Source organism: Schistocerca cancellata, chromosome 8, assembly GCF_023864275.1.
Source record: "Schistocerca cancellata isolate TAMUIC-IGC-003103 chromosome 8, iqSchCanc2.1, whole genome shotgun sequence".
In the NCBI taxonomy this organism is placed as follows: Eukaryota; Metazoa; Arthropoda; class Insecta; order Orthoptera; family Acrididae; genus Schistocerca; species Schistocerca cancellata.
The window spans coordinates 364134447-364162194 of NC_064633.1; the positions used below are offsets into that span (position 1 = coordinate 364134447).

At 42.0% G+C, this 27748-nt stretch overlaps 1 protein-coding gene across 1 annotated transcript in view; it reads left to right on the forward strand.

The window, feature by feature from the left end:
* Positions 1-27748, forward strand: part of LOC126095271 (probable E3 ubiquitin-protein ligase HERC1) — an 814023-nt gene that overhangs the window by 580947 nt on the left and 205328 nt on the right. The window contains exons 50-53 of the mRNA XM_049910030.1: positions 5139-5311; positions 5541-5743; positions 21641-21850; positions 25994-26118. Coding sequence (XP_049765987.1) covers positions 5139-5311; positions 5541-5743; positions 21641-21850; positions 25994-26118 — 711 coding nt within the window. The remainder of the gene's footprint in view (positions 1-5138; positions 5312-5540; positions 5744-21640; positions 21851-25993; positions 26119-27748) is intronic.

Below are 27748 nucleotides of genomic sequence, written 5' to 3' on the forward strand. Positions count from 1 at the left end.
TGTGGTAACAGTGATGTACACAATCATAAGTATTGGAAATACTCTGTTGGAGAGGTGCCAGCTGTCTAAACAGTAGCTTGCAGAACATTCTGTTGGCATTATTTGCATTTAAGTTATGTGTAAAGCTTGCTACTGACTTCTTACAACCAGAAAGCAGAATTAATTTCCTTTGTATTGAAACATGACAAATAGTCATTACTCATGTTTTCAACGTAAATTGTTTCACACGGTGAACATTAGTTCATCTGAAAGATGTTCAGCTTGGGTCAGGTCAGGGTTGCTACATCAACAAGTCTACATGATTTTTTTTTCTGTCTATAATGGAATGGCCCTGAATTATGTTAAAACAGAAAATCTTTCATAGACAGTTATTGCCAATATGGGAAACACTTAGTATTACCGTTTTCATGAACACCCGATCCAGTTTGTCGGTGGGTGACCCTAAGGTATCAAGCCCAAACAAGGAAGAACAGCTCCAAATCGTGACACCAGTTACATGGACCTACGTTGCTCTCACTCAAGTGAATAGAATTCACAAGGCAGCCTCTGTTTCTGCATATGACCATCTGAGTGCCATATAAAGTAGTGTGCCATCATACCATAAACCTCACATGACTGCTGCAGAGATGTGAAGCAGCATTGCATCCATTATTGTACTCAGTTGGTTCTGAGCCAAAACATGACTGTAGTAACTGAGGCCTCGTTTTTCTTAATGGGCCATTCAATCACTAACTTCTGTCATTGAGCTGAAGCAATAATTGACAAATGTGTCTAACAGTTTATTTGTACAGTTCAACTTACAGTGTGGCAGTCCATAAGAGACTGCATGGTTGTAATTTTTTAAGAGAATCCTCTTTCTTAATGATCTTTTGACCTCAGAAGTGCAGTTCACTAAAGCACACTATACATCCATTCATGAATAGAACAATGGAGACTGTGTCCTTACAGCCTGTGAACTTGACTGAAAGGGATGTTGTCACATTACACCAGGAAGGTGTGTCAGCAGGGGAAAATGACTGCTTAGTTGCCATAAAACACAGCAACATCAATAGAGCATCCAACTACTCGTACTATGATGGGATGCATAACTTTGAAGATCTGTCTTACACTACCAAACATGATATCCTCCATTTCAATGACTTCTTCACAACCTGTGCCATATGGTGCCTTCCCACCAACACCAGCTTTTCTGAATCGCACAGGTGGAAACTTCCGTGCAATAAATCCAACATTCCTGTAATCCATCTGGCCTCAGCTTCGTTAGTCACTGTCCTCATCCATCCAGCCCCTTCCCTGTTCCCATTCAAGCACTACACAGCCATTATTCCACCAACACACCCAGTCTTCTTATTTAACTCCTTTTCCACTGCTCCCCCCCCCCCCCCCCCTCACATCACCGCCTCTCCCATGCCCTCCATCTAACCTGTGGCACTTCACTGTCTGCAACCCGCACCATACTATCCCTGCCCCTCCCCACCCCAGCCTCTTCCTTACCCCCCACCCAGTTGCCACTCCCATCATGTACTAGTGCTGCTGCTCACAGTGTGGTTTCAATTGCCTTATACTGCAGTTGGTGTGTGTGTGCGTGCGTGCGTGCGCGCGCGCGCGCGTGCGTGTGCACGTGCGCACGCGGGCGCGCGCATGTGCGCACGCCCGCGTGTGCATATGTGGGTCTATTATTGACGAAGGCCAAGTGAAAGTCTTTGTTGTGCCTATCTGCGGTTCAGCATCTCTGCTATATGGTGAGTAGCAACTTTCCTTCTCATAATATTGTTCATTCCATCCTGGATTTTCCTCTGTTTGATTTTTGCCTGATGACTTTTCTTCAATCCTAACCCACTGCTGTTCTCCTTTGTTACTATTGTCTTTTGCATCACTATACTCGATGTCCGTCCTCTTTCTCTTCTTTCTTGTGTTTCTCTTGTCACCTTACAAACTGCCCTTCATGCTCTACTTATGAGCTACACTGTATCAACCGACTCGGCCATGCACAACAGATGGCTACAATACCACGCTGGTTGTTGGTGCAGCATCTTATGTTCCACATTACTCCCACCAATATAATTGATCATATACTTTCAATTTGATCACTTCCCATATTTTTGTGTGTTAACTCCTGCACCTTTCTGATGCCACACGATATTGTACCTCATCTTAACAAACCTTTCCCCACACCCCACACTTTCTCTGTTCTATCCCAGTTCGCACCCAACGATTCCACCATCCAGTCACATTTACTGTCCCCCTTCTTCACACTTATCCACACTCAGACCTGCCACTCGAAATAATATATATCGCCAATGTTAGTGAGTTTTCACATTTTGCTATCATCGACTCCCTCAGATCTCATCTTGTTTCCCCCTTTAGCATCCATTTCAACGTATTCATGAATTTTCACACATATTTAGGTGTATTTTGTGAAATTTTTTGAACATAGATCTTCATTATTTACGTAATTCTTTGCATTTTTCCACCACGACGGATCCTTGCTCTTTCCATCTGCGTCAATTCAGAAAAGTTTCCTTATTCCTAGCAAGATCCCACTCCCACATACTGTTCCTCCATTGTTGCTTAGCTCATGGATTTCCCCCTAATTGCCTTACCATCAAATTACCCATCTCTGGTTGCCACCCCTCCTTCCACAATGACCTCCACCTACTCAGATTCCTCCAATCTTTAGGCCTCACCAACATAGTTCTGCAAAACTATATCTATCAAGCCCAAAAATCCTTGCAGTACTTTCTCTACATTCACAAAATTCTTCTGCTATGCAATCCAAAATTCCTGGAATCCATAACACACATTGAAACTCTTTCCCTGCAGGAACCTGAGCAACATGCAGAATGACACCTCAAAAAGCCCTCCATCCTACTCGCTTCCTACTCCTGCCTTGGAGTACCACTGTCCATCACTTCTACAACCACCTCCAAACCTCTCTCATGTCCCCTCTTAGCTGACAAACCCTGTCTTACAGACCTACTTTTCTTACCCATCCTCCAAAACTCCTTTCTACCACCACACAGAATCCAGAACCTAAACAGGACCGCAACACAGCCATGAACCTTTCCTCCAGAAGCCTTAACCCCACAGAAATATCAGTCTCTTCCAAAGGCCTCACCTTTCGCCCCACTCCCAAATTCAATCATGCAGGACTTGTTAAAGACCCCTCCTTCTCCTGGTCCCTACAGTGGAAACACTTTCTTGCCACCAACCCTACCAATCAGACTCAACCAAAGACCAATAGTGAACCTTGCCTATCTCAGTTCACTCCTCCATCCAACTGTGATCCACCCTCACTGCCCCCAAACCACCACCTGTTAACTTTCCAGAATTTCTTAACCTCAAACCTTTCTTCACTATCATTCCCTGTATTTCTCAACATGCAGACTAACCTTACATCCACAGAAAGAACTGCAGTCCACCATCTAAAAATTGATCCCGACCTTATAATCCTACTTGCAGACAAAGGCTCCACCACTGTTCTTTTGAACTGCAAGGATTACCTGGTGGAAGGACTCCACCAGCTGTTAGATACTTCCACCTACAAAGCTTGCCACAGTGACGCCATTCCAGTAATCCAGCAGGATCTCCAGTCACTACTCAAATCCTTAGGACCATTCCAGAACTTCTCCCCACAGTCCATCTCTCTACTCATCCCTGCCACTCCCCACACTAACTTCTACATGCTTCCTGGAGTCCAAGAAACCTAACCACCCAAGATGCCCCATTGTGGTCAACTACTGTGCACCTTCTGAGAGTCTTTGCTCTCCTAGACGAACACCTTCAACCTATTACCTGGAACCTACCTTCCTATATAAAAGATACCAACCATTTCCTCCACTGACTCTACACAGTTCCTGTCTCTTTACTACACAATGTCCTCCTCATCACTGTTGATGTCACCTCCATGTACACTAACATCTTAATGCCCATGGCCTTACCTCTATTGTACACAATCTTTCCCAACACTCGATGGATTCCAAACCAACAACCTCCTTCCTGCTCGCCATGACCAACTATATCCTCACCCACAGTTACTTCTCCTTAGAAGGCATTACCTACAAACAAATCTGGGGCATGGCTATGGACACCTGGATGGCACTATCCTATGTCAACCTATTCATGGTCCATTTAGAGAAATCCTTCCAAAAAAAAAAAAAAAAAAAAAAAAAAAAAAAAAAAAAACCAGAATCCTAAACCCCTCACCTGATTCAGATTCATTGATGACATCTTTGCTACTTGGCCTGAAGGTGAGGACATCCTATCCACATTCCTCCAGAACCTCAACTACTTTTCCCCCCATTTGCTCCATCTGGTTCTACTCAACCCAACAAGTCACCTTCCTATATGTTGACCTCCACCTCAAAGATGGCTACATCAGTACCTCCATCCATATAAAACCTACTAATCACCAGAAATGACATCTGCTGATCTGACGTAAGCACCAATCCCGATGACTATCCTGTTGCAAACCTACCTAGCATACATGTTTTCATATGGCTGTAGCATGAAAACGGTACATTTTCAGACATGTGTTCCTATTCAAAATATTACTTACGCACTACCCTATAAAAGTCCTAGAAGTTTGTAATGGGAATTTCTGACCACCCTGTATGTAATAATGCTATGGGATGTCACAAAATTTCAAATAGTTGTGTATATAGACCTACACATTTTTTTTTGCTGAAGCTCCTTTCTTTCAGTAATTTTTGTTGCTTTCAGCAACATGATCTATCTTGGTTATAGGCTTTAGTTTTAAAATGAATGACAAAATCTGTGAAACTACTCTCCTGCTTTTGTCCTTCATTAAAATTGCATAGCTTTTCTCAGATGAATCTTCGTAACAACTAATGGCTGTCACAGAACTAGTTATCTTTCCTTCCGTTTACCATGGTGCTAGTTCTCATAGATAATTTCTTAATAATTCCATCTCACAGAACTAATAATTGCGATTTTTCTGGTGAAACTATCATTTGTGAATATTTAGAATCTGGTAGGATTTTGAATTTTCAGGCAGTATGCTCTTAATCAGTTCTATGGTCCTTGATTTTATCTTGTATTTTCTGTAGAATGCCATTATCACTGATTGAAGACAAACTGTTGTCAAAAACTTACATTGCAATTTCTTCTCATTACAGGTTAAGTGCCTTGCAGCTCGGTGCACCGTATTGCCTAAGTTAGAACTAGAATCTATAAACTTTGCAGACCTCACGAATGTGATGCCTCCCTGTCAAATTGATGAGTTAGATGGTCATGACAACCGCGTTAATAATGCTGTATTCCATTCTGGGAGACAGTTGCTAGCAACGAGGTACGTTATCTGATAAATACACATTAAAATTCATTTTAAAAACATCTTGTACCCGTGTATCATACATTCTATTCTAATGTACCTTCAGTGCTGTTCAACTTGTGTTGCTGCTCTGTCATATTTGATTGGATCTGAAATCCTACAGTGATTAGTATCTAAAGAAAATCTTTGCTTACTAAATTTAACTTGTAGAAAGTACTTGTCAATCCATAAGTCTCATTTATTGTAGTGGATATGATGGAACTGTCAGAATATGGTGTCTCACTGAAATGGCACAGCTGTTTCTGGAACATACACTGATGTTTCAAGTGTCTGGAACTGTGTTTGGTAGAGAGCTGCACGATGAATTAATTAGCCAATTGTGTTGGTCTTCATCTGGCTTGTTTGTCGCAGCTGCATTGGAAAACACGGTGAACATTTGGTACTTACCAGGTAAGCAATACAATCTTTATTGTTGTTGTTGTTGTTGCTTACATTTACTCCAGACTCAAAATATGTTGTATAGGTAAGTAAAACTTCAGATCTCTTAATTAATTCTTACAATGGTTAGTTGTAATTGAAGTGCAACTACTCATAGAGGTCCAGTGTGTGCTATAATTATTATATGGCAGTGAAACTTGATATGTTAATGTGTTAATGCAGAACCAATTTATGCTGGAAAAAAATTTGCTCCAATTTTGGACACCATTTTGAAATCTGGTGGTGTACAGCATCCTGTCAATGTCTCTGGCACTCATATACAACAAACCCGTAGAACTAATTTTCTTTTCCACTGTAAGTCGGTTCCATATTAAGGCATTACAATATCTACCAAGTTTCGCTACCATACGATAATTACAGCCCCCACTGGACGTCTGAGAGTAGATGCATTTTAATTATAACCACCAGTATATTTCACATGGTTCTGTAAAATAGACTTAAGATTTTCTGAAGGAAAACAATTTCTCACACGCCTGAAACAAAATTTGGTTGCAGTAGGCGAATATACTCTTGTTTAGAAAAAGTGCTGTTAGCAGCTATACTGGATGCTGCTCCATTTGAGTTAATCAATTGTAAAGGGGTTAAATGAAAATTATGTGTAAAATTAAAATACATGTCTTTAATATATTTAAGAAGTGTATCATGTTTTTCCATTGTGTAAAGATTATTAAAAAAAATGCAGTACCAAAGAGAAATAAATAACATCTTAATAGAATTATACATTTTCTAATAAATACAAGTTATGACAGAAAAACAAAAACTCTGTGAGAGTCAAAATTATATACAGGATGTATATGCTGTAGTGCTTCGAGAATTTCCGCGTAAATTCTAGAACCAATTGTCCTTCTACCATCTCGAATACACGATATTTTAGATATAAGTGGGAGAATGGAAGTGTATCTACTGCGCCACCTGTTTCTGTGCGCAGGTTGGAAGTTTGTTATGAGAAGACTGTAAGAGTGGTGGTTCACTGACAAAGACAAGTGTTTACTGCTTGCGCCACAGACACTGTGTGAAAGAACACGGAGTAATTATATGCTATTCTTTGCTGTGTTAGTGAATGTGATTATTGTAAAAAGAAAAACGAAGAGTTGATTATAGTCTTTTAACTTACTTCATGTCTTAGCCCTGTACGAAGTGAGATGTATGTGATGTCCATAAATCATTTGCTTGCTAGACCAATGTTGTTATAAATATGTTCAATAGAGTCCCATCATGCACTGGTGCTGCTGTTCGCAGTGTGGTTTCAGCTCTCTGAGACTGCATATGTGTGTGTAAGTTGCGTTTACGTGTATGTGTGTGTGTGTGTGTGTGTGTGTGTGTGTGTGTGTGTGTCTGTGCTGCTGACAAAGGCCTAATGGCTGAAAGCTTTAATTGGGTGAATCTTTTTGTTGTGCCTATCGCGACTCGGCATCTCCGCTATACGGTGAGTAGCAACTTTCCTTCTCTGGTATTGTTACATTCCATCCTGGATTTTCCATTGTTTGATTTTTGCCTGACGGCTTTTCTTCAATCCTAACCCTGTGCTGTTTTCCTTTGTAACTACATTCTTTTGCATCCGCTATACTCAGTGTCCATCCTTCTTTCTTTTCTTTCCTGTATTTCCCTTGTCGCCTTACGAACCGCACTGCACGCCCTACATATGAGCCACACTGTATCAACCGTCTCGGCCACATGCAACAGACGGCCTCAAGACCTCGCTGATTGTTAGTGCAGCATCTTAGGTCCAACATTACTCTCGCCGATATAATGGAGCCTATATCTTCAAACTGATCACGCTCCCTGTGTCAGATTCCGTATTTTTACGTTTTGTCTCCTGCACTTTTCCGGTGCCACACGATCTTATATCTCTAACTGCGAACCTCTCCCCACCCTCCATACTTTGCCCGTTATATGCCTGTTCGCACCCACTAAATCCATCTCATCCAGTCACATCTGCCATCCCCCTTACGCTTATCCACCCTCAAACCTGCTACCCACAGTAATATACTTATATTTATTATTGTATTTAAAAAGAAAGATGATGAGACTTACCAAACAAAAGCGCTGGCAGGTCGATAGACACACAAACAAACACAAACATACACACACAATTCTAGCTTTCGCAACCAACGGTTGCCTCGTCAGGAAAGAGGGAAGGAGAAGGAAAGACAAAAGGATATGGGTTTTAAGGGAGAGGGTAAGGAGTCATTCCAATCCCGGTAGCGGAAAGACTTACCTTAGGGGGAAAAAAGGACAGGTATACACTCGCGCACACACACACATATCCATCCACACATACACAGACACAAGCAGACATTTGTAAAGGATTAGTTATTCTCTACTTTGACCCTTGTGACTTCTCGTCAATTTTAGTGAGTTTTCACTTTCCACTATCGTCGTCTTCCTCAGATTTCATCCCCCCCGCCCCCTCCCCCTCCCCTTGTGTATCCATTTCGTCCCCTTCGTACTATTCACGCGTATTTGGGTGTATTTTTGCGGAATTTTTTGGGCGTATTTCTACTTCCTTACGTAATTTTTGCATTTTTTGCACCACCATGGATCCTTGCTCCTTCCACCTGCGTCAATACAGAAAAGTTTCCTTATCCCTAGCCAGGTCATTACCCATCTCTGGTTGCCACCCCTCCTTCCACAGAGACCTCCACCTGTTCAGATTCTGCCAATCCTTAGCCCTCACAAACATAGTCCTGCAAAACCATATCAACCAAGCCCAATCCTCCTCGCAATACCTTCTCTCCATACGCAAAATTCTCCTGCTATGTAATCCCAAATTCCTGGAACCCATAACTCACATTGAAACTCTTGCCCTGCAGGAACTTGAGCAACATGCATAATGCCACCTCAAAAAGCTCTCCATCCTACTCGATTCCTACTCCCGCCTCGGAGTACCACTGTCCACCACTTCTACAACAACCTCCAAACCTCCCTCATGCCCCCTCATAGCTGACAAACCCTGTCTTACAGACCTACTTTACTTACCCCACCCTCCAAAACTACCTCCCACCACCACACAGAACCCAGAACCTGAACAGACCCGCAAAACAGTTATGAACCTTTCTTCCAGAAGTCTTAGTCCCACAGAAATATCAGTCCTTTCCAAAGGCCTCACCTATTGTCCCACTCCAAAATTCAACCATGCAGGACTAGTTAAAGACCTTCTCTCCTTCTCCTGGGCTCTACAGTGGAAACACTTTTTCGCCACCAACCCAACCAATCAGACTCAACCAAAGACCAATACTGAACCTTGCCTAACTCAGTTCACTCTTCCATCCAACCGTGATCCACCCCCACTGCCCTCAAACCACCCCCTGTTAACTTTCCAGAATTTCTTAACCTCGAACCTTGCCTCAACATCATTCCCCAAATCCCTCAACATGCAAACTAACCTTACATCCTCAGAAAGAACCGCAGTCCACCATCTAAAAACAGATCCCGAACTTATAATCCTACCTGCTGACAAAGGCTCCACCACCATTGTTTGAACCACAAGGATTACGTGGCAAAAGGACTCCGTCAGCTGTCAGATACTTCCACCTACAAACCATGCCTCAGTGATCCCATTCCAGTAATCCAGCAGGATCTCCAGTCACTACTCAAATCCTTAGTCCCATCTCAGAACCTCTCCCCAGAGTCCATCTCTCTACTTACCCCTACCACTCTCTGCACTCCTACCTTCTACATGCTTCCTAAAGTCCATAAACCCAACCACACAGGATGCCCCATTGTGGCCGGTTACTGTGCCCCCACTGAGAGAATCTGTGCTCTCGTAGACCAACACCTTCAACCTATTACCCAGAACCTATCCTCCTATAGAAAAGAGCAGTTGTCTTGTGACAGCCAGACCGAGAGCACCAGCAGCAGCGAGTACTGTTTGTATAAAGCGTTTATTTTGCATTTTGTTTACGACCTTCCACTAAGGAAGGGATTCTATTTGTGTTTATCTGCTCTGCATAGTAACTAACAGTTCTTGATAAAACTTTACGTAGTTTTCGTGTTAGATTTCTTAGTGTTTTCCTGATCGTTTAGAACAGAAAGCGCCCTAAAACCGTCTTTGTTTGTTTCGCGGCCGTTAGCCACTAGTCACTTGAATCAGCAGTTGTCTTGTGACAGCCAGAGCGAGAGCACCAGCAGCAGCGAGTACTGTTTGTATAAAGCGTTTTTGTACTTATTTGCTGCGCTTAGCTTTTAAATAGTTTTTCTGGGAAAACCTAGCTTAGTTTTCGCGTCTCGTATTTCAGTGAGTGTTTCTTGATTATCAGAGTAGCTCATCAGAAGATTATCTTGGGAATTTGTCACCGTATAGGGTAGGGTAAACATAGTCATGTGTAAGGACTGTGGTTGTTGTGAGCGGACGCAAGGAGAATTGGCCACTCTTCGGGGGCAGGTGGAGGCTTTGTCTGTTAGGCTCATCGAGCTCGAGGCGCAGGCGTCGGCTCGTAGTGGCATTGGGGCAACTGTGGTGAGACCTATGCCTACTTCGGTGGCCTTGGAATCACATGGAACCCCTGATGTCGCTGCATCTTCCGGCAGTGAGCATCTTACCGGTCAGCCATCACTCCAGGGTGAATGGCGGACAGTGGTGGACTCGCGCGTGCCTGGCCGAAAGGCGAAGGTGGGATCTGGCCGCGTGGCAGCTACCTTACCCCTTTCCAACAGGTACGGGGTGCTTCCTAGTGGTGATGACATCATTTCCGAGCCACCACAGGATGCCTCGCCTGTTGGGCCAGTGGCCGATTCTCCGGCAAGGTCCCGACAGTCACAGAGGGCGGGCCTATTAGTTATAGGGAGCTCCAACGTTAGGCGGGTTATGGAGCCCCTCAGGAAAATAGCGGGTAGGTCGGGGAAGAATGCCAGTGTGCACTCGGTGTGCCTGCCGGGGGGTCTCGTCCGTAATGTGGAGGAGGCCCTTCCGGCAGCTATTGAACGCACTGGGTGTGACCGGCTGCAGATAGTAGCACATGTCGGAACGAATGACGCCTGCCGCTTGGGTTCTGAGGCCATCCTTGGTTCCTTCCAGCGGCTGGCTGATTTGGTGAAGACAACCAGCATCGCACGCGGAGTGCAAGCTGAGCTTAATATCTGCAGCATAGTGCCCAGAGTCGATCGCGGTCCTCTGGTTTGGAGCCGTGTGGAGGGTCTAAACCAGAGGCTCAGACGACTCTGCGACTATAATGGTTGCAAATTCATCGACCTCCGTTATTGGGTGGAGAACTGTAGGGCCCCCCTAGACAGGTCAGGCGTGCACTACACACCGGAAGCAGCTACTAGGGTAGCAGAGTACGTGTGGCGTGCACACAGGGGTTTTTTAGGTTAGAGGGACCCCCCCTTGGGCGAAACGATAAAATACCTGACGGCTTACCAGAGAGGACATTATCATCGTTGATAAAGAACGTCCGTCCTCAGAGACCAAAAACAGGAAAAGTTAACGTAATATTGGTAAACTGCAGGAGTATCCAGGGCAAGGTTCCTGAATTAGTATCTCTTATTGAAGGAAATAGTGCGCATATAGTATTAGGAACGGAAAGTTGGTTAAAACCGGAAGTGAACAGTAACGAAATCCTAGACACAGAATGGAATATATACCGCAAGGATAGGATAAACGCCAATGGTGGAGGAGTATTTATAGCAGTAAAGAATTCAATAATATCCAGTGAAGTTATTAGCGAATGCGAATGTGAAATAATCTGGGTTAAGCTAAGTATCAATGGTGGGTCAGATATGATAGTCGGATGCTTCTATAAACCACCTGCATCAGCAACCGTAGTAGTTGAGCGCCTCAGAGAGAACCTGCAGAACGTCGTGAAGAAGTTTCGTGATCATACTATTGTAATAGGGGGAGACTTCAATCTACCAGGTATAGAATGGGACAGTCACACAATCAGAACTGGAGCCAGGGACAGAGACTCTTGTGACATTATCCTGACTGCCTTGTCCGAGAATTACTTCGAGCAGATAGTTAGAGAACCAACTCGTGAAGCTAACGTTTTAGACCTCATAGCAACAAATAGACCGGAACTTTTCGACTCCGTGAATGTAGAAGAGGGTATCAGTGATCATAAGTCAGTGGTTGCATCAATGACTACAAGTGAAATAAGAAATGCCAAGAAAGGAAGGAAAATATATTTGCTTAACAAGAGTGATAGGGCACAAATCGCAGAATATCTGAGTGACCACCATCAAACGTTCAATTCTGAGGAAGAGGATGTGGAACAAAAATGGAAAAAATTCAGAAACATCGTCCAGTATGCCTTAGATAAGTTCGTACCGACTAAGGTCCAAAGCGAGGGGAAAGATCCACCGTGGTATAACAATCATGTACGAAAGGTACTACGGAAACAAAGAAAGCTTCATCATAGGTTTAAGAGTAGTCGAATCATAGCTGATAAGGAAAAGCTGAACGAAGCGAAAAAGAGCGTAAAGAGAGCAATGAGAGAAGCATTCAACGAATTCGAACATAAAACATTGGCAAACAATCTAAACAAGAACCCTAAAAAGTTTTGGTCATATGTAAAATCGGTAAGCGGATCTAAATCCCCTATTCAGTCACTCGTTGACCACGATGGCACCGAAACAGAGGGCGACCGAAGAAAGGCAGAAATACTGAATTCAGTGTTCCGAAACTGTTTCACTGCGGAAAATCGTAACACGGTCCCTGACTTCAGCCGTCGCACGGACGCCAAAATGGAAAATATTGAAATAAACGATATTGGAATTGAAAAACAACTGCTATCACTTAGTAGCGGAAAAGCATCCGGACCAGACGAGATACCCTTAAGATTCTACAGTGATTATGCTAAAGAACTTGCCCCCTTTCTATCAGCAATTTATCGTAGATCGCTGGAAGAACGTAAAGTACCTAGCGACTGGAAGAAAGCGCAGGTCGTTCCCATTTTCAAGAAGGGTCATAAATCAGATGCGAATAATTATAGGCCTATTTCGCTTACGTCAATCTGTTGTAGAATAATGGAACATGTTTTGTGTCCTCGTATTATGACGTTCTTAGATAATACAAATCTCCTTCATCATAACCAACATGGATTCCACAAACAGAGATCATGTGAAACTCAGCTCGCCCTATTTGCCCAAGAAATTCACAGTGCCGTAGACACTGGCGAGCAGATTGATGCCGTATTCCTGGACTTCAGGAAGGCATTTGATACGGTTCCGCACTTACGTTTAGTGAAAAAAATACAAGCTTACGGAATATCGGACCAGGTTTGTGATTGGATTCAGGATTTCCTAGAAGAAAGAACACAACATGTCATTCTTAACGGTTCAAAATCTGCAGATGTAGAGGTAATTTCGGGAGTACAGCAAGGAAGCGTGATAGGACCTTTATTGTTTACAATATACATAAATGACTTAGTTGACAACATCGGTAGCTCCGTGAGGCTATTTGCAGATGACACGGTTGTCTACAAGAAAGTAGCAACATCAGAAGACTCGTACGTACTCCAGGAAGACCTGCAGAGGATTAATGCATGGTGCGACAGCTGGCAGCTTTCCCTAAACGTAGATAAATGTAATATAATGCGCATACATAGGGGCAGAAATCCATTCCAGTACGATTATGCCATAGGTGGTAAATCATTGGAAGCGGTAACGACCGTAAAATAATTAGGAGTTACTATCCGGAGCGATCTGAAGTGGAATGATCACATAAAACAAATAGTGGGAAAAGCAGGCGCCAGGTTGAGATTCATAGGAAGAATTCTAAGAAAATGTGACTCATCGACAAAAGAAGTAGCTTACAAAACGCTTGTTCGTCCGATTCTTGAGTATTGCTCATCAGTATGGGACCCTTACCAGGTTGGATTAATAGAAGAGATAGACATGATCCAGCGAAAAGCAGCGCGATTCGTCATGGGGACATTTAGTCAGCGCGAGAGCGTTACGGAGATGCTGAACAAGCTCCAGTGGCGGACACTTCAAGAAAGGCGTTACGCAATACGGAGAGGTTTATTATCGAAATTACGAGAGAGCACATTCCGGGAAGAGATGGGCAACATATTACTACCGCCCACATATATCTCGCGTAATGATCACAACGAAAAGATCCGAGAAATTAGAGCAAATACGGAGACTTACAAGCAGTCGTTCTTCCCACGCACAATTCGTGAATGGAACAGGGAAGGGGGGATCAGATAGTGGTACAATAAGTACCCTCCGCCACACACCGTAAGGTGGCTCGCGGAGTATAGATTTAGATGTAGATGTAGAACTCTCCACAGTTCCCGTCCCTTAATCACATGGTGCCCTGCTCATCACTGTTGATGCCACCTCCCTGTACACTAACATTCCTAATGCCCATGGCCTTACTGCTATCAAACACTACCTTTCCAGATGCCCTGTGGATTCCAAGCCAACAACTTACTTATAGTCTCCATGATCAACTATATCCTCAGCCACAATTACTTTTCCTTTAAAGGCATTACCTACAAACAAATCCACGGTACAACTATGGGCACCCACGTGGCACCAACCTATGCTAACCTATTCATGGGCCATCTAGAGGAATCCTTCCTAAAAACCCAGAATCCTAAACCCCTCGCCTGGTTCAGATTCATTGATGACTTCTTTGCTATTTGGATTGAAGGCGAGGACACCTTATTCACATTCCTCCAGAACCTCAACAACTTCTCCCCCATTTGCTTCACCTGGTCCTACTCAACCCAACAAGCCACCTTCCTAGATATTGACGTTCACCTCAGAGATGGCTACATCAGTACCTCCGTCCATATCAAACCTGCTAACCACCAGCAATACCTCCACTTCCACAGCTGCCACCCATTCCATACCAAGAAGTCCCTTCCTTCCAGCCTAGCCACCCGTGGTCGTTGCATCTGCAGTGACGAGCAGTCCCTCTGAAAATATACCGAGGGTCTCACTGAAGCCTTCACTGACCGTAATTATCCTCTCATCCTTGTACAAAAACAAATCTCCCATGCCTTAACTTCCCATTCTCCCACCACCTCCCAAAGTCCCACAGTCCGGCCACAAAGGAGCATTCCCCTCGTAACTCTGTACCATCCGGGACTGGAGCAACTGAATTGCATTCTCCGCCAGGGTTTCGATTACCTCTCGCCGTGCCCTGAAATGAGAAATGTCCTGCCCACTGTCCTTCCCACCCCTCCTACTGTGGTATTCCACTGTCCACCGAACCTACACAATATACTCGTCCATTCTTACACAACCCCTGCTAACAATCCCTTTCCTCATCGCTCATACCCCTAATAGACCTAGATGCAAGACCTGTCCCATACATCCTCCTACCATCACCTACTCCAGTCTGGTCACTAACATCACATTTCCCATCAAATGCAGGGCTACCTGTGAAACCAGTCATGTGATTTACAAGCTAAGCTGTAACCTCTGTGCTGCATTCTATGTAGGCATGACAACCAACAAGCTGTCTGTGCGCATGAACGGCCACCGACAAACTGTAGCCAAAAAACAAGTGGACCACTCTGTTGCTGAACATGCTGCCAATCGTGATATCGCTCATCTCAATGACTGCTTCACAGCCTGTGCCATATGGATCCTTCCCACCAACACCATCTTTTCTGAATTGCGCGGGTGGGAACTTTCCCTGCAATACATCCTACGTTCCCGTAACCCTCCTGGCCTGAACCTTCGTTAGTCACTGTCCGCACCTATCCAGCCTGCTCCATGTTCCCATTCCAGCACTACATAGCCATCATTTCACCATCACACCCAGTCTTTTAGTTTCTTTTTATTTCTCTCCTTTCCGCTACTTACCCCCTCCCCCCTCCACACCTTCTCTCCTGCCCTCTGTCTAAACTGCAGCACTTCACTGTCCCCACTCCCACCATACTATCCCCCACCCCCTCCCCACCACAGCCTCCTCCATATCCCCACCCAGTCGCCACTCCCATCATGCACTGGTGCTGCTGTTTGCAGTGTGGTATCAGCTCTCTGAGACTGCAGATGTGTGTGCAAGTTGCATTTACACACGTGTGTGTGTGTGTGTGTGTGTGTGTGTGTGTGTGTCTACTGCTGACAAAGGCCTAATGGCCAAAAGCTTTAATTGTGTGAATCTTTTTGTTGTGCCTATCACGACCAGCATCTCCGCTATATGGTGAGTAGCAACTTTCCTTCTCTGGTATTGTTACATTCCATCCTGGATTTTCCATTGTTTGATTTAACAGAGTCTAATGTTTGATGACGAAGTTGACTTGCAGAAGTTGTGTCTGTGAATGATGAAAATATATTATGATTGAACTGAAAGTATTCTACGAGTACCCAATTATTTCAAGAATAGAGAAAAAGTCTAATTAATTCCTGTAACCAGCAAAAATCTTCAGAGAAGAAGCTTTTGGGATATCAACTTAGCTGAATATCCAGAGAAGGGCATCGGCTAGTCACGTCACGTAAGTCATCTGATGAGAGTGAGGTGAGAACTGCGAGTGCAATCCAGTTTCACACCGCTTCTTGTGTCTTCAAAACGTTAGAACGCCCCAAGACGACTGGAAGATTCGGGAAAAACCCGGGAACTTTTTCATCCTGAAGAAAACTGGGAAAGATCCGGGAGTTTCTTAGTATTCTGGGAATTTTAATTTGTCTTACTTTTGAGTTAAATTTTTGTAATTTTGACTGGTAAGAACTGATACTCTTAACAAATAATTTTACTTTAGCCCACTACTGTAGTATAACACTGCGGCAATAAAACATAAACAAGAGAGAAACACCGATGTAAAACTTACAACAAAATACAGTGCACACATAAGTGTTCGCCAACAGCAAAATGCATCAAAGGCTTCAGGACAAAGACTATACAATACTTCATAATACTTCCAATGAGTGCATGTCACAGGAGTTTACATTTCTGACAGGTTGTGGGAAAATGTTCCAAATGGTGGTTTGAGAAGCGTTGCTGTCAAAGTAAATTTCCTTTAATGCGAGATGAATTATGTTACGTATGAAAATATGCGAGGAATTTCTTAGATCATAGGATGGTTAACTCTCATTCAAAACTTAACACTTTGAGGACCAGGCATTTAGAAGAATTTAGGCACCAGAAGACAAGAAATCTATGTTATCATTTAAAACTTTTAAGGGCAGCACTCGATTAAAAAAAAATTTAAAAGAAACAAACAGTGTTATATGTGAAAGTTTAACTTTTCTTGTAGCTATACTTCTTGTATATTAATTTAAACCATAAACTTTTTCTATTTGTGTGTCCATTCTACTTCTGGATTTCAGTGCTTTGGAAACAAAGTGCTGTGTTTGGTGGAATTCATATTTATACTTCCATAATAGGAAAATATACAGTGCACATGTTGCTGCACATAAAGATCTTACCATAACATGTTATTTTTTGATCGGTTTCATTTCCTGAAGTGGCGGGAAGTGGTGTATAAAACCTTTACCACTTAAGGAGTTGATAAATTTTACAGTTTTGTGAGATATTTTAACCAGGAAAATGTGCATTTTCGCTGGGAAAGAGTGTATTCTTATCTGGGAAAAATCCAGGAATTTCTTTTTCCTTATCCACGTATGCACCCTGATATAAAATATCAGAGATGAAAGACAAGGATAATATGAGCTATAGACTTGGAGAGCATAGATATTAGATGGCGTAAATTTAGACAGTTTGAGACTGAGAGCAAATAAAAAGACAAACATGTCACAAAGAGAAAACTTCCATTTCTTAATCACAGAATAGTTACGAAAGGAACCTCATAAATGACAGCCACAAGTGGAGTAAGTGCACTTAAGTTAAAATTCATTTTACTTACAAGAATCTTTCTTTCTGTAATCTTTATTTTTCTTTTTCCAAGCAGCTTAACTATTTAATTAAAAAACTGTGGTGTGCGTTACGTAAGACCTTCGGTACACACACCATCAGATTATTTGACTTGTCGCTCTAACAAAGTAGGCGAGTGTCAGCAATATGTCTCGTGGTCTTATCGTGGCGTGTGTATCTTCTGCCATTAGGTCAGACGATAGAAATGCCACTTGCATGCTTAGAGTAGCAGATTGATGGTGACCAACTTTAAACAGAACTTGATTAATTTTCACACACATTTATTAAAATAATAACAAGCATAAAAATAACTTAACTTGGTTCAGGATGCTATTTACAATTGACAATCTGAAGTTTCTTTGATCTTGGTACGTTAATCTTATTCTCACATATCTCTGATACTTGACAAAGTGTCTATTCATTTATCTTCATGGTTATGTACAGGAATATGATAATCTTATTAGGCGCAGACTGAAACTTGATTATAGACTAATGCAGACTAACACAGACTAATGCGGACTAATGCAGACTAGTAAAGACTGGTGCAGACAAATGCAGACTGACTGATCGGAGGTCTGTACACTCGTCATAATACCTCGCGCGTTCGGGTATCACTGCACGAGTGTGATCCGCGAGGAGAAAAGGTTCTACGTTAGCAGCAATCTCATTGGCTGCGTTACATATTAATACGCGGATCGGCGGAAGCAGAATTTGGTCTGTCTCTAAGACAGCGCCATCTCGTAGTGCGGAGACGAACGAGCGCTGTGCCTGCACTGTTGTGCTTAGCGGGGCGCGCTCTAGTGGGAAACTTGTGTACGCGCTGACTACGCGGAACTATGTACACAACAAAAACAATATTAATACGAGGGTCAATCACAAAATAAGTTCCGTTTGGTTATATAAAAGAAATGTGCACAGATACAGAAAAAATATTTATTGTACAAAATCCACAACTCTTAAACTACTTTTCTACATAGCTTCCAAAATTTTGTAGGCACTTGTCATAGTATGGCACAAGATTTTGTATGCCTTCTTCATAGAAGACTGCCTCCTGTGTATTCAACCATGTGGTAACATGTTCTTTCAGCTCATCATCATCATCGTTGAAATATTGACCACCAAGGACAGATTTTAGGTGTAAGAAGAGAGAAAAGTCGCTAGGGGCGAGGTCCGGGCTGTATGGAGGATGATCAAATGCGTCCCAGTGAAATTCCCATAAGGGTTGTCTGGTCACATTCGCCGTGTGAGGTTGGGCGTTATCGTGGAAGAAAACAAAACCTTTTGACAGTAATTCTTGGCACTTATTCTGTATTGCATGGCACAATTTCTTAATGGTCAAGCAGTAACCATGTGCATTGATTGTTTGGCCTTGTGGTAAGAAATCAATCAGCAAAATGCCTTTTCTTTCCCAAAAAATGGTTCACATGATTTTTTGAGGTGTCAAGATTTGCTTAGGCTTAACCTTCGTTGTGGATGAAGTGTGCCTCTATTCCATTCATTGCCAGTTTGTTTCAGGGGTGTCATACGATACCCAAGTTTCATCTTCCGTGACTATCTGAGAAAGAAAACCATCGCCTTCGTCATTGTAGCGTGTCAAAAACTGAAGTTCACTGCCCATCTGTTGTTTCTTATTGGTACCCAACGTGGGCAAAATTTTCAAAATTTCAGTTTTACAGTAACAATTTCATGAATTAGTGATCGGGAGATTTGTGGAACTTCCATAGCAAGGACACTAAGTGTAAACTTACAGTTGTGCTTAATCTTTTTTCAGTTGTGTGAACCAGTTCATCAGTAACCACAGACGGGTGTCCACTTCGTTCTTCATTGTGCACTTGATCACGTACTTCATTGAACAGTCTGTTGCATCTTCTTACCATTGAATCACTCATAGCATTTTGTCCATAAACCTCGCAGATTTGCTGATGAATTTCCTTTGGTTTAACTGTCTTTGCATTCAGAAAACGAATCACAGATCTGATTTCACACACGGCTGCATTTTGAATTATGGCTGACATTATAAAGAGCACTAAAAAGCACAAGTCGGCAGCAGCGATCTGAAAATGGTGTACAGGTCTCGTCCTTGAGTCAGAGTAACTGCTGCGCTTGCTCGGAACTGCGATCATAGTGCTGTCGTTGATAGAAATAGAAACAGAACTTACTTTGTGGACGACGCTTTTATAAATTGAAAAAGTGGCTTGAAGATCATTGCATTATATATGACAAAGGGGAGGGACTAATCAGTTTAAAAATTGTTTAGTGTGACTAATTTTCAGTTACAACTACATTAGCTGAGTGCCCACATTGCCTGTGTATGTGTTCATTCCAGTCTTCTGTTAGTCCATCTCCTTGTCCCTCCTCCCCCGTGTCCACCTGCCTCTATCCCTTCTGTACATCTGCCCCTATCCTCTCTGTCCATCTCTTCCTCACCTCTCTCTTTGTTCATCCTATCTCTGTCTGTGTTCTACTCCCGCCTTCTCTCTGTCCATTTCCTCCTCACCCCTCTCAATGTCCATCTCCTCCTGCTCCTCCACCTCTCTCTGTCCATCTCCTCCTGCTCCTCCACCTCTCTCTGTCCATCTCCTCCTGCTCCTCTTCCTCCTCCTCATTCTCCTCCTCCTCCTCTCTCTGTCCATCTCCTCCTCTTTCCTTTCACTGTCCATCTCTTTCTCTCTTCATCTCCTCCTCTTTCCTTTCGCTGTCCATCACATTCTCTCTTCATCGCCTCCTCTTCCCATTTCATGCCCATTTCTTCCATCCCCTCTCTCTGTCCATTTTCTCCTCCTCCCTGTCTCTGTCCATTCCCCCTCTCCCCCCCCCCCCCCCCCCTCCAAAGGCTCGATCCATCTCCTCCTCTTTCTTATGTCCATCTGTTCCTTGCCTTTCTGTCCATCTGCTCCTTTGTCCCTTTCTCTACCTCTCCCCCCTCTATCTCCTCCTCACTCCCTGTATCTCCTCCTCCCCCCTCTCTCACTAAATGAAACTCTTCTCACAGCATAGGTATCTGCAAAACTACAAGTTGCCCAAGTCTGACCTTTTGGTACTTTTAATGAGATTCTACTAATTATGGTGGTTGACTGTGGGTTCCACATTCCAATTTTAGTCCTTGTTAAGTAAAGCTATTGTCTGTAATTGAAACTGATAATATTTTTAGTGACCCTCTTGTGTTTAATGCATCAAGAACAAAAGAGGATACAAATAATAGCTTTCATATGGTAGACTAAATGATGAAGTCACCTAAGATCTGTGATTGGGGGGAGGGGGGGGAGGGATAAGTGATGGGCGAAGGAAGAGGAGGTGAGGAGGGGAGGAGGACCAGGCAAGAGGAAAATCATTAGTGAATTTACAGCATCCAAGAAAATTTTAGAATCTAATAAGTTTGAATTGAGTACTTACATTGATTGCTGCGTTTCCCTTAAATTTTGCATGGGAAGATAGTCCATTGACTTCTCTTTATGAATATAGCTGTTCATAATGTAGAATATAGACAGTGGTTTGAATCTTCTGTTATTCATCAGATGATGCTTTGCACTTGGACTAAAAAATGAATGATATTTCCTGTTAATGTCCTTATGTGGTGGTCATTTTCCAGTTCAACTTGTTCTCCATGGTTTATAGATTTCCTTAAGTTCATTTTTTTGTATTTTTTGTGTGATTCTTTCCTTTTCCCTATCTTGTGACCTCTCCCAGTCCAGAGCATATTTACCCTGTGGTGCAGTTGTCCACTGTGGTGGACAGCTGTTAATATTGGTACCTCAGCATTTTTAATCAGTTCTGAGGCTACTAATGCATGCAGTCCATTCCAGTGGGTACTCCGTATTAGTGCTGCACTCTGCATGTGTTTTCAGCCTCAGGGTTGACTAAAAACACCAAAGAAGTGACATTAACAGCTCTCCACTGCAGTGTGGTGGACTGCACCATACATTAATGTTATCTTGCTGTGTTTTTGAAATGCCTTTGCAGTTTCTCCTCATAGAGGAGCTGTGTTCAGCTTAGTCCTTCTTTGTCTGTTCAGTGGTAGATAATAAGCACTACTGTGAATAATTTGTCATCACTGTTTTAAAATTCATTTCCATTATTTTCAGAGGGCGCACACATTTCTTACAGTGCAGAAAACTGTCAGATTGATACCCAAGAGGCATGGGTTACTGCTTTGGCTTGGCCACAGGTGGCTTGTACCGAAAGGAACTCTGAGCATCTGCTAGTTGGGACCATTACTGGCTCAGTAGCTCTTCTCACTGTCTCAAAGGGATGTGTACAACATGATGACCTTATCATTGGAACTCAGCCATACAGTAAGTATACAGTAAACTACAGGGTGTACATAAAGTCCGGGAACACTTTCAGTTGTTTGTTGCACAAGAACTAAACATTGTACAGATGTCATACATATTGCATTTTGAAGAGAAACTCTGAAAGTTTTTTTACAAACATTTGCTATGCGAACCACGAGTGGCCAGGCAGATGTCAATACACTAATCGAATTCTTGCCATGCCCATCCTAGCATGGCATTATCGACTGGGGCAGTCACTTCCCATATTCTCTCCCAGAGCTCCACTACATCACATGGTAGAGGTGGTACATATGCCAGAAAAAAGTCACACAGAGTGTGATCTGGTGATCGGGGAGGCCATTTCATGAAACAGCTGTGTCCTTCTGCAGCACGGCCGATGTATTGATGTGGCAGCTCCATGTTCAGGTTCCCATGGACTTCATGATGAAAATGGGGTGGAGCACTATCCTGCTGAAAAATGAACGGAGAGTCTGACTGCATTTGAGGCATCAGTCATTGCTGCAACATGTCCAAGTAGGAATGCCAGTGACAGTGCTCTCGGCAAAGAAGTATGGCCCGTACAGTTTTCAACATGACAAGGCACAAAAAACATTTACCTTTGGGAATTCACTTTTAAATTCAATGTATTCAGTGGATGCTTTGTACCCCAGGTTCGACAATGATGCTTGTTCACTTTCCCATTTGTGTGAAAAGTGGCTTTGTCACTAAAAATTAAGCAATCAACAGTACCATCCCCATCCTCATTCAGTTGTTGCAACTGCGAACAAAACTCAAAGAGCTTGTCTTTGTCGTCATCATTGAGCTTCTGACTAGCTCCTATTTGAATGGTTTCACAGACTGCTTCTGCTGCAGGACTTTCCACACTGTCATTGGACCCATTTCAAGTTCATGGGATGCATGACGCACTGATTTCTTTGGACTCCTTATGGATGTCTCTCGTACGTGCTCCACATTCACTTCACTTACACTATGATGTCCGCTTCTCTTTGCCGGGCGCAAGCAACCTGTCATAACGAATTTGATGTGCCAGTTGTAAATGGACATCCTTGTTGGTAGCTTCTTACTGTACTTGGTTCTAAATGTCCATTGTACAGCTGCAGCTCACTTGTATTTGTTGAACTCCAACACACAAAAAGCTCACTCTGCACCTGAACTCGCAATGTTTGCAACTAGCACTGACTATCAGCAAATTAGCAAACTAAGCTGTGGTGGTGTACCTGGGAGGGGGGGGGGGGGGGGGGAACCCTTTCATGGTTCTCTTCAAAATGACATATGTATGATATCCGTACAATGTTTGGTTTTTGTGCGATACATAATTGAAAGTGTTCCCAGACTCTATGTGCACCATGTATTTATATTGTGATGTAACTCAGATGTACATCTTTTCTTTGCTTTCTATATTACTGGTTTTCAGTGAATATGGTAACTTTCAGTGTCTGCTGTGGTACCAACAGTGAAACAAGTGATTTATAAAATTATATAATTAAACACACATTCTTCTTGTGGTGGAAGGTACCTGTCTGACTGTATTAATTTTTTTAAAGTATAATTAAGAGAATAGGTTTCTGCTGTGAGTAGAATTTTTGGTTCGTACTTGTTATTCTCAAGTCAACCATTGTCAGTGGGTTCATTTTATTTTCTGTCGAACAACAGGTAAAATTTTTGTATGGTGATATAAGTAGTTTTGGGATTATGGTATGTATAATTTCAACTGAAAAGAAAAGAATCCTCTGATGATGGTGAAACTTCACTGAAAAGTGTGTAGCTACTGTGTTTACTCAAAGCAGAAATCATTTCAGTAATGACACATACATTCCATATTTACATATAATTACAAATTGTGTTTAAACATGAAAAATTTTGCAGCAATCCAGGATAATATTTGCTTTATTATAATTCCAACCTGATCACAATGTTTATTTGTAATCAGGTTATTAATTTCAGTTCGTAATGACCATCATTAGACCCAAATAGAAACATGTAATATTAACAAATATCACATGAATATAATAGAGGGAAACATTCCACGTGGGAAAAATATATCTAAAAAGAAAGATGATGAGACTTACCAAACAAAAGTGCTGGCAGGTCGATAGACACACAAACAAACACAAACATACACACAAAATTCTAGCTTTCGCAACCAACGGTGCCTCGTCAGGAAAGAGGGAAGGAGAGGGAAAGACAAAAGGATTTGGGTTTTAAGGGAGAGGGTAAGGAGTCATTCCAATCCCGGGAGCGGAAAGACTTACCTTAGGGGGAAAAAAGGACAGGTATACACTCGCGCACACACACACATATCCATCTGCATATACACCATATGCGGATGGATATGTGTGTGTGTGCGAGTGTATACCTGTCCTTTTTTCCCCCTAAGGTAAGTCTTTCCGCTTCCGGGATTGGAATGACTCCTTACCCTCTCCCTTAAAACCCAAATCCTTTTGTCTTTCCCTCTCCTTCCCTCTTTCCTGACGAGGCAACCGTTGGTTGCAAAAGCTAGAATTTTGTGTGTTTGTTTGTGTGTCTATCGACCTGCCAGCACTTTTGTTTGGTAAGTCTCATCATCTTTCTTTTTAGATATAACAAATATCACACCATTATATGTGATGTGCAGCCCAAGTCACTGGCTATTTTGGCTATGGGATGATTGTTATTTGCCTAGTTTATCATTCATTTCCGGAATGAGATTTTCGGTCTGCAGCAGTGTGTGTGTGCTGTTATGAAACTTCCTGGAAGATTAAAACTGTGTGCCAGACCGAGACTCAAACTCAGGACCTTTGCCTTTCGCGGCCAAGTGCTCTACAGTCTTAGCTACCCAAGCACAACTCATACCCCATCCTCACATCCTCCAGGCTGTGGCTACGCCATGTCTTCTCTGTATCCTTTCTTCCAGAAGTGCCAGTTCTTCAAGGTATGCAGGAGAGCTTCTGTGAAATTTGGAAGGTAGGAGATGAGATACTGGCAGAACTGAAGCTGTGAGGACAGGGCATGAGTCATGCTTGGGTAGCTCAGATGGTAGAGCACTTGCCCGCAAAAGGCAAAGGTCCCAAGTTCAAGAGTCGGTCTGGCACACAGTTTTAATCTGCTAGGAAGTTTCTTATCATTCATTTCTTTAACGTTTTTGAAGTAAATTTATTGTAGTGATTATACTTGTGAATTCTTGTACTCACTCTCCTTTCTACACTTGTATAGTTTGTATCTGTCTACAGACTCAGGTAATGAGTTTCCTGTTAAATGTGCAGCATGTCTCCGAGCATATGGAGACGGGGAATTTGGAGATGACGTCATAGGACTTGCTGGCAAGTTTAAAGCAAGTATAGAGAACTCCTTTCTGATCTCTTGTCAGGTACTCCTCATCCTATCTAGGTGCAGGCAAGAGTAGCATGTCCCCATCTATAACTTTTAGCAGCAGGTACAACACAGATATGAAACTTTGCTATACCAACAATGCTTTCTATGGTTGCACTGATCATGGTATTGCAAAACCTCTAAAAAATCTATATTTGTGTTGCTGCTGCTATTCCTTTCCCTTCTACATCATCTTTAATCCTGTAATCTATGTATTTTTACCAGGCTTTTTCTCCTTATCCTACTCTGAACAGTTGATATTTTTCATAAAAATCTTTGCACAATGCCTCTATGTTCTCATTAATTTGGCCAGGTCTGACTCATTTCACAGTACTTGTTACTTTGTATTTTACACCCATTTTTCCTATACTATCTTACCTACAGCCTTCCCACAACAGTAGCCTAAAAGCAGGACTCTTTTTCTTTCCGTTTGATGTCGCTTCCAATGTAGCCTTTCATTCTTGTGAATCTGCTGCAGCTTCCTTTACTGAGGATACTCCTTTTTTATTTTGGGATTGGATTGTTTTGAATCATCTTTAAGTGAATTAAATATATCATGTCTAGATGCAAATTGTGTGTACATTAGAGCAACATTATAATGTTTAATATATACTTATCTTGATGAAAGGTGCAACTGTTGGGTCCTTGATGGTTTTGTTTTATGAACTTTAGTCTGTGGTCCAAAAACAGAAATCACCAAGGATGCAAATACAGGCCATAAAAGCCCACATTGTATGATACCACCATTAGCTCACTTTCTGAAAACTGTGTAATATCATTATGTTCCTTTTTCAGCATCCGTGTCACACATTGAATGGTTTGACGAGGAGAAGGATTTTGCCATAGCATTTACAGATGGCCGAATAAAACTTGGAAGGAGGCATCTTGTACCTAATATGATATCTATCGAAGCTCATCAGGTATTTGTATTCCTTTATGGTTAAAAATGAAATTTTTGGTTCTTACTTGTTATTGTCAAGTCAACCAAAATTTACCAACGTAATGATTTCTCAGTTTTATAACTCATTTATAATGAACAGAAAACACATAAAAGCTGTAGTGAACATCATAGCATTCTTCATATTAAATGCATATGGAATAATATACTGATTTCCATAGATACTGCTATCCCCAACCTCATAATCTACACAGGTAACCACTAGATTTATTGGAAGAAGGGGTGGGGGAGCTCTGTTGGGATATGCTAACAGGGTCAGCACATTTGATAAGCTGCACTTATCCCGTGGGTCATACTAAATGACAAACATTACTTTATTTACATTTGTTTTTACATGTAGTCATCAAATGTTGTCTTTTGCTAATGCTGTACATATATACAGAGCTTAACACATAACATCATTTGTATAAATATAATTTTTTTGATAAATCATAGACTACGTGATAGGGAATATGTTTCTATGATTGATTGTAAAAACTCTGTTCTGCATATGCTATTTCATGCTTTACAGCTACATTTATAATTATCTTCTTATAGCTTGTAGGTTCTCCTCTCAAGTACAATTTTGTTTCGTATCTTAGAATTCTTTCAGTTTATACAAACATTTAAGTTTAAGAAATCATTTTAATTTTGTTTCGAATGAGTCTCTAGTTTGACCACGAAGTCTTTTCAACAAATTTGTTGTACAAAAATGTTCTCATTGCACTTGCTGCATTAAGTATCTATGAAAATCCATGCTTTTGAAAATAACATTAGTATCTTTGTCATAAAGCAAATGGTTATTGTAAAGAGCTTGGATTTTCAAAAGCGTTTCTGAGACATAGTACAACAATTCTACAGAATCCAAAATATTGTCAATGTGGATGCCTAGGAATTTTGTATGTGAGGGTTTCATTAATATTCTGATTGTTAATATCTATTTCATGAGTTCAAAGTTTTTTTACTGCCTGCAACTGCATAATATTAGTTTTTTGAAAAATTTAGAATTAGGGTTTTCACTGTGGACTATTTGTGTACTTGATTAGATAGCATCTTGGTTGTAGCCTATATTGTGGAACTGGGAGGTGTATCATAATTGCTCAAGAAGTATATCTACATGTATGTTAAACAAAATGAAAATGTGTGTTAACTGTTCAGGTGACCATCTTTGCTTTGAATGATAATGATCACTCTTTGTGTGAGAAGAAATGGAGCCAATAAATTAAAATAATAACACATATTTTTATCTTATATAGAATCAGTGAGGCAGTTCAAAGTAACACATGCACAGACAGACAGACAGCACACCACACCATGTACCTTCTGCTACAGCACTAAAAAAGATCCAGTGATCAGATGCATCTGGACACAATTCAGGCAGCCAAATTAATATTTATAGAAGCAAGCCAGCTGCTGAGCCTGTTTCCAAATCCAAGCCAGCGGTCAGTTACTCAACAAGGACAAATATTTGCCAACGCACATCATGTACACATAGTGTGCCTTCATTGACACTGCATTAGCTATTTCCTCCAAGTGAAATGAAAAGATGGAAAATGGTTAGTGTAATGGAAAGGAAGAATTAAACACTTTCTTCTAGGTATCTGGTGTCATTT